The 15075-nt window shown below is 48.7% G+C and overlaps 1 protein-coding gene across 1 annotated transcript in view; it reads right to left on the bottom strand.

Annotated features, from left to right (window-relative positions):
• The window catches only part of TENM4 (teneurin transmembrane protein 4), a 682188-nt gene that overhangs the window by 444807 nt on the left and 222306 nt on the right, over positions 1-15075 (bottom strand). Inside the window, exon 3 of the mRNA XM_018043333.1 lies at positions 928-1215. Within this exon, the coding sequence (XP_017898822.1) occupies positions 928-1215 (288 nt within the window). The remainder of the gene's footprint in view (positions 1-927; positions 1216-15075) is intronic.

The following is a 15075-nucleotide window of genomic DNA, read 5'->3' as shown; positions in this document are numbered from 1 at the left end:
AAAGGTATTCTGGAGTTGGATGGCTAGGCTTTCGTGACTGTGGTGTGTAGGGATTGAAGGAGAGGGAGTCAGGCACCAAGATATCCCCCCAGATTACTAAATTCTTAGGTCTCAGATCACTAGCATCTTCCTCTCAAGGTCAGTGAAAGTCGCTCAGTCCTGTCTGACTCTTTGCGACCCCGTGGACTATACAGTCCATGGAATTCTCCAGGCCAGAATAGTGGAGTGGGTAGCCTTTCCCTTCTCCAGGGGATCTTCCCAACCAGGGATCGAAGCCAGGTCTGCTGCATTGCAGGTGAATTCTTTACCAACTGAACTTTGAGGGAAGCCCACTGAGCTACTCATAGCCTCAAAGTCAGGACAGTGCTTAATGCAGAGAAGCTGCTAAGATATGTTCGCCAAATGAATACACATAGAACAAACAACAAGACCAATAACTAGGACTTACTCAGCATTTGGCGCTATCACACTTACCTCGTAAACGCGTCCTTTCATGAATCCTCGAGACAAATCAGGGTAGTAAAGAGTGCTCACGGCCTCTCGCCGGAGAGGCTTGGAGGAGAGCCGGAAACTGCTCAGAACTCAACCCCAGGCAGGGGCTGACACGGAGCCAGCACCTAACCGTCTCATTACGCCCACAAGAGGGGTGAGCAGGCAAATGAATGAACCAAGAGCGGACTACAGCCGAGGCTCTGACCAGAGCCAGGCGGCCAAAACAGCGGAGAGCTGGCGTTGACGGGGAGCGCTCTACCCCACTGGGCTCGCGTGTCAGCTCACCTGCAGCCCCAGTGTAAACCACGTGCGCCGCCGTCCCAGGACACACCTGTGCGCATGCGCGACCCCAGCCGGGCCACATGGCCCTCCCCGCCTCCCCCTGGGCACACCCGTGGGCAGGTGCATCCTGAACCCCTACCCGGCCGCCCTCACCTGCTCGGCAGAACTCCTCGGCCTCCTGTGGTACCAGGTCCTTGACGCGGCTGCCGTAGGTGAGGCGCGCGTCCTGGTCGTAGGCCTTGAGGGTCTCGCTGGAGCTGTAGGACTTCTGCGGGGCCTTTCCCTCTTCGCTGTCGGCCGACGAGCTGGTGTAGCGGCGCTCGGCGTCGCGGCGCCGGGTCAGCGAGCGGTATGGCTTCCTCTCCTTCACGTCCATGGCCTCCGGCCCGCGCTCCTCCACATCCACAAACAGGGTCCTCGCCTCGCTCAGGGCCGAGTGGTCTGGAGCCCGAGAAACCAAAGAAAGGGCATGAGCTGTGGACCCAGGAGGGAGAGGCGAGCCCGGGGTCCATCCTGGACCTCGCTTCACCCTGCAGCGCTGTGGATGAGGGTCCTCAGGCTCTGCAGACTGAGGGCTCCATGGCCACGCAGCCGTAAGCAGCACGGGGGGGAACTGGCACCCAGAGTCGGTAATGATGAATCCCTTCTTGTCCTGCTCAGCGACCTCTCCACCTGGGAAGATGCCTGGAGCCTCTCCTTCAGTGATGGGTATCAAGAAAGCTGACATCGAAGGCCAGAGGGCACCAGTTTTTCAATCCCCCTGGATGGGAATCACATGTGTACAGGGGCCCTGGGACAGGGCCTCACGCAGAACAGGGGCTCCTTAAGAATATGTGAAATAACGACTACATTCAGGCACTGCAATAAGCACTTTACCTATATTATTTTATCAAATGTCATATGTCCCCAGATGTTTTTATTTTCTCCAAACTTTTCTGGAAATGAGCCAAGGTGTAAGCACCCAATCCACAGTTATCACCACTAGATAATTAATTACCTGCTTATTGTCTCTCTGCTTGCACTAACATGTAAGCACCATGAGAGCAGGGGCCTTCACACTTTTGCTCACTCCTGACTTACTGAGCCTCGGAGAAGGCGATGGCACCCCACTCCAGTGCTCTCGCCTCGAAAATCCCAGGGATAGAGGAACCTGGTAGGCTGCAGTCCATAGGGTCACTAAGAGTCGGACAGGACTGAGCGACTTCACTTTCACTTTTCATTTTCACACATTGGAGAAGGCGATGGCACCCACTCAAGTACTCTCGCCTGGAAAATCCCATGGACGGAGGAGCCTGGTGGGCTGCAGTCCATGGGGTCACTAAGAGTCGGACACGACTGAGCGACTTCACTTTCACTGTTCATTTTCACACATTGGAGAAGGAAATGGCAACCCACTCCAGCGTTCTTGCCTGGAGAATCCCAGGGACGGGGAGCCTGGTGGGCTGCCATCTATGGGGTTGCACAGAGTCGGACACGACTGAAGTGACTTAGTAAGCAAGGAGGGTGAAGCCTGGTGCTTCTCATACATATTTAACAAACCTGCCAACCAATCTCCATCTGACAGATGAGAAAACTGCAGTGTCAAACCTCTTTGAAGATGACTTGGGTGTGAGTATCAAAGCCAAGATCTGAAACCAGGTCTGTTTGACTCTAAAGCCCCAGTTTTCCTATTTTATTATTCCCAGGTGAGTCCCCTCCTTCTCACCACACAAAAGTGTCCTTACAAGTAGGCTGGTCCTGGCAACCATGCCAATCAGAGAACTCCCTCACCTCCAGATCTGTTCATCTCATTGGAGGCGCCACAGCACCTGCTGTTTACATCTGGGGTTTGCCAGGGTATCTGATTGATGGGAAGCTCCTCATCTCCCATTCTCCTCTTTTCCGCATCTTGACTATTTTGCCCTAGACTGACTTTTTTAAAAGCTGTCATGTCACCCTCTTTCTCTTTCTATATGTCTTCCTTTGGCTTTGGGGTCCAAATGTAGCCAGCCCCTTGCAAGAGTCAGGAGGTCAGCACAGGAGGACAGCAGAATATCCGGCGCAAAGTATGATTAGCACTCTTTTCTGAAACAGACAACCTTCTCAGACCTTTCATCGTTCCACTTTGCAGAGCAACATGGGCATACACAATGTGCTGTTGTGTCATGGTGCTAATAGAGAAGCAAGAGAGCAAGAGCTGTCATCAAGGAGTCTCAGTGACCAACAAGGAGGGTGGCAGGTCTGTCCAGCGGGGCGGTGGTGCTCAGTGCCTGCCAGTGCTGTGACATAGGAGTTTAGGGGGTCTTGTGACTTTTTAAGACAGGCTGGAAATTTAGACTTGGATGTAAAATGTCTGATTTTTAAATGTTATCCATTATGATATGTAGGCCAAACTAAATACACTGATGGAAACCACTAGCCAGAGAAAAACTGACCCAAGTTCTGCCTCTGATCATGGACATCAGAGGTATCAGTATCCCCTGGCCTGAGATTGAACTCTTCCTTCCCAAGTCCCCCAGGGCAGAGCTTAGCTAGGTTCCAATGCAACCTTTGTCTGTCTTATTAAAGGGCCCTCTGGACCCACTCAAATGGGGTCATATGTCCTAACCCAGAAAACTACAGCACTTTCTCTGCAAGAAAACATCTGAGGTTACCACTAGATGCCTTTGGGATTTATCACGGATCCTGAGTGTCTGCTGCAGACTTCCTTCTACATTGTTCTCTGTGATCTTCAAGAGTGCAAGTATTTGTGACTTTACTGGTGCCTCAAAATAACCATGAAGTACATATGACAACTATATTCACCCCTCATTTTATACATGAGGCCACAATACCCCAGAGCCCTACCATCTCCTACCCAGGGGCATATGGTGAGCTAGTGGCAAAGCCAGCATTACTAGGCAGACTACAGTGCCTTAGGGTTATAATTAGAGCTAGTTAAAATGAATAAGGAACATTTTGGGGGGCTCAATTTTCAACATGGCCCTGGAAATTAGTGCTGGGATGAGGGGGTTTGATCTAGGATACACAGAGATCAAATCATCTTCCTGGGGCCTCAGGGCCCTGAGCTCTGCCCTCCTGATGCTAGGCCTCCTGACACAAACTGTCAAGCAATGATCTTCTAAGTGCCTGAGGACCAGGACCACAGGGAAGACAGGGGATGATACTTTCTATTCCAGGGTCTGCAAAATACTTCTGTCTAAAATCCATAGTTTGAAAAATATCTTCTCTTGTGAGTTGATACACAGATATATGTATGTGAGTGTGTTTGTATGAAATGGAAAAAAAAGATACAAAAGTTACTACCATGAGGGGCAATGCACTCTCATATTTCCTATTTCATTCTCTTTCATTTTTTGAAAATGGCTGATTATAACTCTCTAAACTGAAATTGTAGCCCAATACTGGCTTTTCACTCAAAGCAGTGGAGGTGATGGAATTCCAGCTGAGCAATTTCAAATTCTAAAAGATGATGCTGTGAAAGTGCTCACTCAATATTCCAGCAAATTTGGAAAACTCAGCATTGGCCACAGGACTGGAAAAGGTCAATTTTCATTCCAATCCCAAAAAAAGGCAATGCCAAAGAATGTTCAAACTACCGTACAATTGCACTCATTTCACATGCTAGCAAAGTAATGCTCAAAATCCTCCAAGCTAGACTTCAATAGTATGTGAACTGAGAATTTTCAGATGTTCAAGCTGGATTTAGAAAAGGCAGAGGAACCAGATATCAAATTGCCAACATCCATAGGAAAAAGCAAGAGAATTCCAGAAAAACATGTACTTCTGTTTCATTGGCTACATGAAAGACTTTGACTGTGTGGATCACAACGAATTGTGGAAAATTCTTAAAGAGATGGGAATACTAGATCACCTCACCTGCCTCCTGAGAAACCTGCATGCAGGTCAAGAAGCGACAGTCAGAACCGGACATGTAATAATGGACTGGTTCCAAATTGGGAAAGGAGTACATCAAGGCTGTATATTGTTACCCTGCTTATTTCACTCATATGGAGAGTACAGCATGCAAAATGCCAGGCTGGATGAAGCACAAGCTGGAATCAAGGTTGACAGGAGGAATATCAACAACCTTGGACATGCAGATGACACCACCCTTATGGCAGAAAGCAATGAGGTACTAAAGAGCCTCTTGATGAAAGTGAGTGAACAGGAGAGTGAAAAAGCTGGCTTAAAACTCAATATTCAAAAAACGAAGATCATGGCCTCTGGTACCATCACTTCAAGGCAAATTGATGGGGAAACAATGGAAAAAGTGACAGACTTCATTTTCTTGGGCTTCAGAATCATTGCTGATGGTGACTGCAGCCATGAAATTAAAAGACACTTGTTCCTTGGAAGAAAAGCTATGGCATAGAGTATTAAAAAGCAGAGACATTACTTTGCTAACAAAGGTCTGTATAGTCAGAGCTATGGTTTTTCCAGTAGTCATGTATGGATGTGACAGCTGGACCATAAAGAAGGCTGAGTGCTGAAGAATTGATGTTTTCAAAATGTGGTGTTGGAGAAGACTCTTGAGAGTTCTTTGGACTGCAAGGAGATCAAACCAATCAATCCTAAAGGAAATCAACCCTGAATATTCATTGGAAGAACTGATGCTGAAGCTGAAGCTCCAATACTTTGGCCACCTGATGCGAAAAGTTGACTCACTGGAAAAGACCCTTCTGCTTGGAAAGACTGAAGACAGGAGGAGACGGGGATGACAGAGGGTGAGATGGTTGGATGGCATCACTGACTCAATGGACAAGAGTTTCAGTAAGCTCCGGGAGTTGGTGAAGGACAGGGAAGCCTGGCGTGCTGAAGTCCATGGGGTTGCAAAGAGTCAGACATGACTGAGCAACTGAACAACAATGGCTCAGCCTAATTTGGATAAGGATTTATGGGGACTGCCACCTCAACTTGGTTCCCTCTGACTCCTTACCTCCAACCCATTACTTCAAGTAACAATAATAATGGTGATGATAATAAGCACTCAATTAATTTTAATGTTAATTGGTCACTAATGTTCATAATATGAATAATGCCATTATTAATATCCAATATACTGTTATATTTAGTAGCTATTACTTAGGGAGTGTTTTACTTCATAACTTTTACTATAATTTTATGTGATAACATTTTAATTCTCACTTCAATCCAGTGTTATAGGTACTAGAGTTCTCTGCAAAGTACAGATGAGAAATTAATGAGGTTAAGTATCCTGCCCAAGGTTACACAGCTCTTGAGTGATGGAGCTACAGTTCGGACCCAGGCAACTCAACTCAGCACATGGATATAACCCCTGAATGATACAGCCTTTATGGACTGTGCCAGTTCATGCCACTGCCTGCCTTTGTCCCTCTAGCTACTCTGTGGAGCCTTCCAGATGAATTCCATTTTCTTGGTCAAAATGGAAAGGTCTTCTCCATCTGGCTCACCTTCCTTCCCCACCGTTAAGCCACTTTCCTGGACATTAATTCTGTGGCCTTCACACCTCTGTGCCTGCCTGCTGCACCACAGAGCATCCAGCTAGCTAGATGGTCTGTGTTCACGTCTGCATCTCCTCTTGACTGCAGTAGGTTGAAGGCAGGCCTGGCCTCCTGAGTGTTCATGAAATGCCTGCTGAGTGAATCAATAAATAAAATTACCTGGCATCTTCTTACCAATCTTAAGCGATATAAACTGTGGATAGTTACATTTAGGCCATGTGTGCTAGGAACAACTGAGATTGAACTAAAGGCATTGCTTGGATGGATTATTTTTAAATTTCAAAGGCAACCTGGGTTTGAAGTATATGTCTAGCACTTCCCAGCTGTGTGACCTTGGTCAAGTTATTTAACCTCTCTGTGCTGCAGTTTCCTCATTAAAATAGTACCAGCCTCTTAGGTTGTTCTGAGGATAAAATGAGTTAATACATAAAGAAAAAGGTCCTACTATATAGCACAGAGGACTACATTCAATACCTGTGATAAACCATAATGGAAAAGAATATAAATAAATCAATATATCTGAATCACTTTGCTGCACAGCAGAAATTAGACACAACATTGGAAATCAATTATACTTCAATAAAATTAAAAAAAAAAAAAGAAATACATGCTAGCCATTATTACCATCAGAAAAATCCCACATTTTAGTTTTAAAAGGCTCCAGTTAGATGTCAATTATAACTGGAGAGGGAATAGCCCCTCGGAAAAACTTGTTAATAAGTCGGAGACGCAGTTTTGGCTGTTAAACTGGTGGGTGACTATGCCTCTTATCACCGTGTACCTGTTGACTGTAGACACTGGCTTTGAGGCAAAGGCTCAGTAATTACAAATTATTAAGAACACAGTTCTCAAATTCATGGCTTCCCTGTTACAAAGGAGAGGCAAGGAGAACATTTGCCTTGCTCTCATTTCCTTTTCACTTTTTCCATTTTAGTCTTAATATAGTAATTCAGTAAATATTTACTTCTTTTAAACAGATGGGAGATGGTCACGGTTCACACTGAAGCTGGCATTTAATCGAGAGAAAAAGAGGTTGGGATGAAAGAAGTGACGGTGGAGAAAAGCTCCTGATGGAGCAAGGGTATGCAGTAGAGGGATGCGGAGACCCAGGAGGGGTGGGGCAGTACTGGGGAAGGGTGTCAGTTCAGCCCTGCGACCCCCGCCATGGGCTGGAGGACAGAAGCTCCCGCACACGTCCATGCCTATGCAGTCAGTCCCTCCTTACTCTGCTGCCCTCCGAGTTCCCCACCTGACCCTTCCTCTGCTTCTTCTCACTGGCTGCAGAAGAATCCACAGCCCAGCTCACCTCTACCAGAAACACCCCTCTTGCCCGCTGAAACTCTTCTACAGGTGAGCCCTGAGCACACATAGTTACCGTTGCAGACGAGTTCATTTCCACAACCTGTTAGAGACCAGTCTTGTGCTAGAACTTGTGTCCAGAGATGAGCAGGACATGAGTTCTGCGGCGGCAGCTCCCTGTCACTCTGGGGTGTCAGCTATAGGTACAACGAAGGGTGCTTCGAGAAACCATGAACCACAGTTGCATAGGAGAAGGAAATGGCAACCCCCTTGAGTGTTCTTGCCTGGCGAATCCCACGAACAAAGGAGCCTGGCGGGCTATAGTCCATGGGGTTGCAAGAGGCGGACACAACTTAGCAACTAAACCACCATAGTTGCACGACCTTCTCCTCACTTTTGGTCTGTCTACGGTGAACGAGCGTGGGCTCTGGACAAAGGTCGGGAAGAATCAAGTCTGCACTGAATGCTGTGCTTGGTGCTTCCCACACAGACCCATGTGAACCCTAGTTACTTCTTATTTTGGTGGCGGTGCCTCACAGCATGTGGGATCTTAGTTCCTCGACCTGGAATCAAATCTATGCCCACTGCATTGGAAGCGCAGAGTGTTAACCAGTTAAGCCACCAATCACTTCTCAGTTTAGAGAGTGGACTCAGTGAGCCAGGTGGGTGATAACGTTCACACAGCCAGTAAGCCAGTGATTCTGAAATCCATATGTATATATTTCTTTCTTTTCCTTGGAGCTGGATGCAGATGGATCTGAAGGTTTGAGCAGTGTGTGAATGTGGAGACACACGCTGATGACGGCGAAAGAGGCAGCAACGATAAAACAGCGGTTAATTGAACACCTACTCATGCCGGGCGCTTTGTAGGTGTTGTTTCTAATCCCTGCAACAACTCTGCAGGTTAGATGTTATCCTCTTATTTCATATTTTCTCTTATTTACTCTTAGTTTACAAATGAGATAACAAGCTCAAAGAGATTAAGTGATTTACTCTTAAATCACATGGCTTCCAAATGTCAGGGTCTAGATGTGAATCCGAAGAAAATGTTTAATCCTGAAGAAAGGTATTGCACACCTAGAGCCAGAGGTTAAGTCGTTTGGTAAATGATTGCTAAGGACCCTTCCTGCTAAGTGCTGCGGAAGATGCTGCGAGGCATGAGACCGCCTTCCTTCCTCCCCTCCTCCCCTCTCCTCCCGTCCCTGCCTCCCACAACACTGACTCCCTACCCTGCTCTGCGAGGCTTGTGTGAGGCTTCTGTGGACAAGACAAACGAGTTTCCTACAGCTTGGAGTTTCTAGACAAATTAGGCTGGGGAGGCCCACCAGAATGGTCACAAATGTAGGTCGGGTGGACCAAAGGTGCAGAGGCGAGTCAAGGACCACCGCCCAGAGAAAGCGACATCCAAACTATGACCAAGGAAAGTCAAGCAAAAGCGAGCCGGGCCAGACGGTCTTGAGGTAAGGAGAGAAACGAAGTCTCGAACTGCGATTTTCCCATTTGCTCTGACCTATAGTAAAAAGTACATTTATTTCACCCACTTGAATCCACAGATTTCTAACGAAAACAAAAAACTTCAAAAAGCATGCCTAATCTTTCCCCAAGAGTGGAATCTGATGTTTTCTATCTTTTATTCTAGTCTACTAAAATAGAAGTATGGACGGGTTGCCAACCTAGAGTCTGAGGAAGACCGTTCTAGGTCACAGCCTGGATAAAAGTTGGGGCGGGGGGGGGGGGCGGTGGGGCAGGTGGTGGGTGGTGAGGGAGACTGGGAACAGACTGAGTTCAGACTTCAGAGAGGGAAAGAGGTTTCAGGTCAAGCTTGAGAGGTAAGGAGTGAGCAGGCTGGTAGAAGAAATAAAAAGATATTTCCATGAGCGATGATAGCGTAAGTGGACAGTAAAAAGCGAAAAGGCAGGTGGTAGGAAGCCTGGGCCTGGAAATCCCAGCAGAGCGTGTCCTCTGGCTAGGCAGTCCCCAGCCTCTGTGGCACCAGCAGCCGGTTTCAGGGAAGACAGTGTTTCCATGGACCTGGGGCTGGGGTAGGGAATGGTTTCGGGGTGATTCAAGTGCATCACATTTATTGTGCACTTTATGTTTGCTATTAGTACATGAGCTCCTCCTCAGATGAGCAGGCCTTAGATCCTGGAGGTCAGAGAGCCTTGCTCTAGCTGGTTAGAACATGAGCTCCTCCTCAGATGAGCAGGCCTTAGATCCTGGAGGCTGGAGAGCCTTGCTCTAGCTGGTTAGTACATGAGCTCCTCCTCAGATGAGCAGGCCTTAGATCCTGGAGGTCGGAGAGCCTTGCTCTAGCTGGTTAGTACATGAGCTCCTCCTCAGATGAGCAGGCCTTAGATCCTGGAGGTCGGAGAGCCTTGCTCTAGCTGGTTAGTACATGAGCTCCTCCTCAGATGAGCAGGCCTTAGATCCTGGAGGTTGGAGAGCCTTGCTCTAGCTGGTCAGTACATGAGCTCCTCCTCAGATGAGCAGGCCTTAGATCCTGGAGGCTGGAGAGCCTTGCTCTAGCTGGTTAGTACATGAGCTCCTCCTCAGATGAGCAGGCCTTAGGTCCTGGATGTTGGAGAGCCTTGCTCTAGCTGGTTTTCTGGGGGCAGGAGCAGGCCTTGAAGAAAGGCAAGGACGTGGGATTCAGGAAGAGAAGAGGAGACGGGGAAACAAAGCTTTTGGTGTTTGGGAAAAACTCACAAAGCCAACCTGGGCCCTGCATATGGGCTCCAGCAATATTTACGAGGGGCAGGGGCCTGGAGCATTCACACATAGACCTCATCAGACGTACAGCCCTGCCGAGGACCCTTTGCCCCTGCCAGAGCCTTAGGGAAACGGGGGCTGTTACCACAGTGGGTTTCCCTGCAACCTCAGAAACGACCAGAGACGAGCCAGGAAATTGACTGAATTCCTACTGGACTAAAGTTTTATAAGTTTTCCTTAACACAAGCACACGGTGATATTTTCAGTTCTTAGTGTGTCAAAAAGTGCCCATAAATATTTCAGAGCTAAAATGTGTTCTGCAAAATGTAAGTCCTGGGCAGGGTGTGTGTGTGTGTGTGTGTGTCTGTGTGTGTGTGTGTGTGTGTGTGTCTGTGTGTGTGTGTCTGTGTGTGTGTGTGTGTGTGTGTGTGTGTGTGTGTGTGTGTGTGTGTGTACGTACAGAAAGTCGTCATAAATTTTTACTTTCCTTAGTCCTTCAAAGTCTGCTCTGGCGAGTCCTTTGTTTTCAATTCCAGCATGAAGAATGAAGGTGAATGCCAGGGAGAGAGGTACCTCATCTGTGCCAGGTACTGTGCTGGTTTATGCACAAGCCACAGAGGCAGGCACCATTATCCCCACTTTACAGATTTGGAAACTGAGGCTCAGAGTAGCAAAGGGATGCTCCATTCACACAAAATGCCAAGACTGGAATCCAGGTGCTCTGTGCTCCCTGTGGCAGCCCCCAGAGCACATTTCTCTGACCTGACACATTAGGGAATCCCCTGCCTTTTGAAGTGCTGAGACAGTGATTATGACATGGGCAGTGAAAGGCAAGGACTTTACGTGCGTTGCCTCATTTAGCCCTCACCACACCCCAGAACCATTCTCTTTTAACAGACGAAAGAAACTGGGATGTTTAGAGGTTAAGTGCTTTGCCCAGAGGACCACAGCAAGGAAGGGGAAGAGCCAGGATTCAAACTTGGGTCTCTGTGACCCTCAAGCTCAAGCTTTTAATCAGAACCCATACTGCTTCTCACGTCACCCATTATCCTAATGTGCTTAAATGTTCTCTTTGTTCTTTCACCTTGTGTTTTAAGCAATGTTAATTCTTCCGATCAACTAAGTTAGCACCTGACCTGGACTTGTACGGTTTCACTTCTAAGTGTTCCCGCCCAGAAAGCCAGCACTGTGGGCCAGGGAAAGGGCTTCCCTGGGGACATGGTGGACTGTGGCCCTGTGCCCAGCCTGGCTGCGGGGACACCCCTCATCAGCGGCTGGCAGGCAGGTGACAGATGGTCCCGCTGCCCACAGAAGCCATGTCACCCTTTTGTTGCAAAGCTTGTCACAGGTCGGGCACCAAAGGGGCCTGTATGGGCACAGCTCCTCTGATTTGGCTGGGGGAGCTCCCACCAGGGCGGCCCCAGCCCTGACCCCCAGGGCTGAGCCCATGCAGGACATGGAACAAAGTCAGTCCTCAGCCAACGGGAGCTATCACTGGGGCTGCAGTGTCCGGATTCCTCCAACTACAGTCTCCTCTCCCAAAGCTATTTGCCTGCCAATGATTCCCCTTTACAAATGGTGACATCTCAGAGTCAGAAAATGTGGCATGTATTGTCTTAGGGGTGAAAGCACCAGCAAAGGTCAGCAGGTTCATGTCCCACGCACACCGGGCGGTCGCACCACCTCCAAAGCCGGGGACTTGACTGCCTCCAGAGACAGCTGTGGCTGCGGGATTGCGCTTCCTGCCATGCAGCCACACCTGCTTCCTTTCAGCTTCCTTCCACAGGCCTCAGCTCTGCCCCCTGGGGTCTCAGGCACTGAGTCTAACAATTTGCCCTGGCAGCCTTCTGGGCTGAAGAGGGACCAATCTGTGTGTCCTGAGTCTTCTCGTCAGATGGACCATCTCACCATCCCAGTCACCTTTCCTCAGGTTCATCCATCTCACTCCCTTTCCCCATCTAATGAATTTTCATCAGACCTAGGGTGAGGTTTCTCACCTTCTGAGATGGCCCCCCGTCTGTGGACTGCGTTTCTTCCAGGGTCTCTCTCGCCTTTTGAGACAGACCACTTTCTGTCTATGGAATGTGTAGCTCTCGAAATAAATCCACTTCTTATCTATCACTTTGTCTCTCACTGAATTCTTTCTGCCATGAGACATAAAGAACCTGAGCTTCAGTAAGTCCTGACTCTAGAAGCTAAGGTCCTCACACACTCAGATGGAAGATGGGATGAAATCCATCCTGACCTCAATCAAATAAAGCTTGGGCTCTGTCAACCTCTGCCCCCATTCTATTTTCAATTCTCCTCTGCTCAAGTCCTTTCACGAAGAGCACATACCCTTAGTTTAAAACTTTCCCAACTTCGCTCTTTGGGGAGACACTGCTTTGGTAAAAAGAGGAGAAGGGGATGGCAGAGGATGAGATGGTTGGATGGCATCACTGACTTAATAGATATGAATTTGAGCAAGCTCCAGGAGTTGGGGATGGACTGGGAAGCCTGGTGTGCTGCAGTCTGTGGGGTTGCAGAGTTGGACACGACTGAGCAACTCAACTGTTGAACTGCTTTGGTGAAAGATCCCCATTGTTCTCCTTACTTGCTGCAAGTAATTAATCCTTCCTTCTCCACAACCCTCCTTCCCCTAAAACAATCTAGGGTGAGACTTGGGGGACAAGTAGTTTGACCAGAAGCAGTCAGAGGACAGACGTGTCTACGGTGATTCCAACACAGTGAACACAAAAGAGCAGCTGATGCAGACACTCGGGTGCAGAGGGACAGCAGCTCGGGTGTCCTGAAGGAGGTGGCACCTGAGCTGAGGAGGGGAGGCTGTGTGCTGTGCTTAGTCGCTCAGCCACGTCTGACTCTTTGAGACGCCACGGACTGTAGCCCGCCAGGCTCCTCTGTCCCTGGGATTCTCCAGGCAAGAATACTGGAGTGGGTTGCCATTGCCTTCTCCAGGGGATCTACCTGGCCCAGGGATCGAACCCAGGTCTCCCGCACTGCAGACAGATTTTTACCATCTTTACCAGGGAAGCCCAAAGGAGCTAACAGGGGGACAGCAGGAGGAGAGTGCTCGGGATTGCTCACATGCCTCTCTCACGGGGCACAGTCTGCATGTCCCTCACCCTCTCTTCAGCACTGGACTCCATATTCCCATGGGGCAGCTCAAACCTGTGTGGCTTCCTGGAAAGGGAGGTACCCTGTCTGCTGAGACTCAGTATTTCCATGAACAACACCTTGAGAAACGGTCTGTTCTGCAGTGCATCTCCCCCTGAAAAGAGTCCCCTTTCCTTTTCCCTAGAAAACCAGTGCAAGAGGTGAAACCCTCTCAACTCTCTGTAAAATGTATACAAGGATCTTGCACTGATTTCTTATTTTTGATGGGTTCGTACTGAAACCACACTTTGAGATAAGCAGGAGTGGGGAGAGATAGGCCGATTAATTGCACATCCCCTGTGGTATCCAAGGCTTACCCTGTAATGACCTGGGGTTCCTGGGTCAGGCCGCCACTCTGCAAGTGGGGGAGCCCTGAGTGGGAAGAGCTAGAGGGGAAGACCAGCCCCACGGAAAAGCAGGGCTAGTTTACGGCTCTTGGAAACGGTGAGACTCTTGGTTTTACCACTAATTCCTTTGATCCCAGAACTTAATCTGGACTCTAAGATGTGCAAAGATTGCAACTGCTGTGCCCTCTGAGAGCGGCCCAGGGCCCTGTGGTCATGGAGAGGTGGAGATGGGGCTCAGAGGCTGTGACAGCCCACGAGTGAAGAGCCAGGTGCTCTCAGCTTCCCTGTATTTCCATCCGTGGCCTCTGTTTTCTCTTTTGCAACACGGGGTGGGGGGGGCAGGTCCCACATAATCCATGCCTGAGGTCTGCCTTTATGTTCCCAGACAGTCAGACACACACAAGCACACACACACACAGAGCGGAATTCAGAGTGCTTTGTCAAGGGCCAGGGGTTCTGGAAAGGTGCAAAGCCCCTTGTGGGAGGTGCCAGGAGGGGTGCTCCCCACAGACAAAGCTTATCAGCGAAGGTGCCCCAGAAATGGATGTCCAGTGGGAAAGCAAGGGAGACGGAAGTGGCTTGGGCAGAATTTTGCTTCCATCTCCATGTACTCAAGTCTCAAAGAGGTGGAGGAAAAGGCTTGTAAAAATGGGGAACCCCCAACTGCCTGAAGCTGCTGCCATTTCCAATAATTAAAGGCAGACTTAATGGAAATTAGGGCCCTCTTTCCAGCAGCTGGGTGGTCAGGCAATTTTTACTTCAATAATTAGCTGCTGTTAAGTCACATAGAACTGGAGACAGATAAAGGCAGGGCCAGCCTCTCATGGAGCTAATTGTGCCCAGGGTTCTACACACCTAATCAAGCTTGCATGGCTCCCATCCCTTTCATCCAAGGCCTCAAAGGACTTTGCTTGTGGTAATTAAGTCTCCTAAATAAAGAAAGCTGAGCGCCGAAGAATGGATGCTTTTGAACTATGGTGTTGGACAAGACTCTTGAGAGTCCCTTGGACTGCAAGGAGATCCAGCCAGTCCATCCTAAAGGAAATCAGTCTTGAATATTCATGGGAAGGACTGATGCCAAAGCTGAAACTCCAAAACTTTGGCCATCAGATGCAAAGAACTGACTCATTTGAAAAGACCCTGATGCTGGGAAACATTGAAGGTGGGAGGAGAAGGGGATGACAGAGGATAAGATGGTTGGATGGCATCACCAACTCAATAGACGTGAGTTTGTGTAACTTCCGGGAGTTGGTGATGGACAGGGAGGCCTGGCGTGCTGCAGTCCATTGGGTTGCAAAAAGTTGGATATGACTGAGTGACTGAACTGA

The sequence above is a fragment of the Capra hircus genome, chromosome 29, assembly GCF_001704415.2.
Source record: "Capra hircus breed San Clemente chromosome 29, ASM170441v1, whole genome shotgun sequence".
Taxonomy (NCBI): Eukaryota; Metazoa; Chordata; class Mammalia; order Artiodactyla; family Bovidae; genus Capra; species Capra hircus.
Note: the sequence above shows the minus strand (reverse complement) of the source record. Positions and strands in the feature narration are given on the sequence as shown.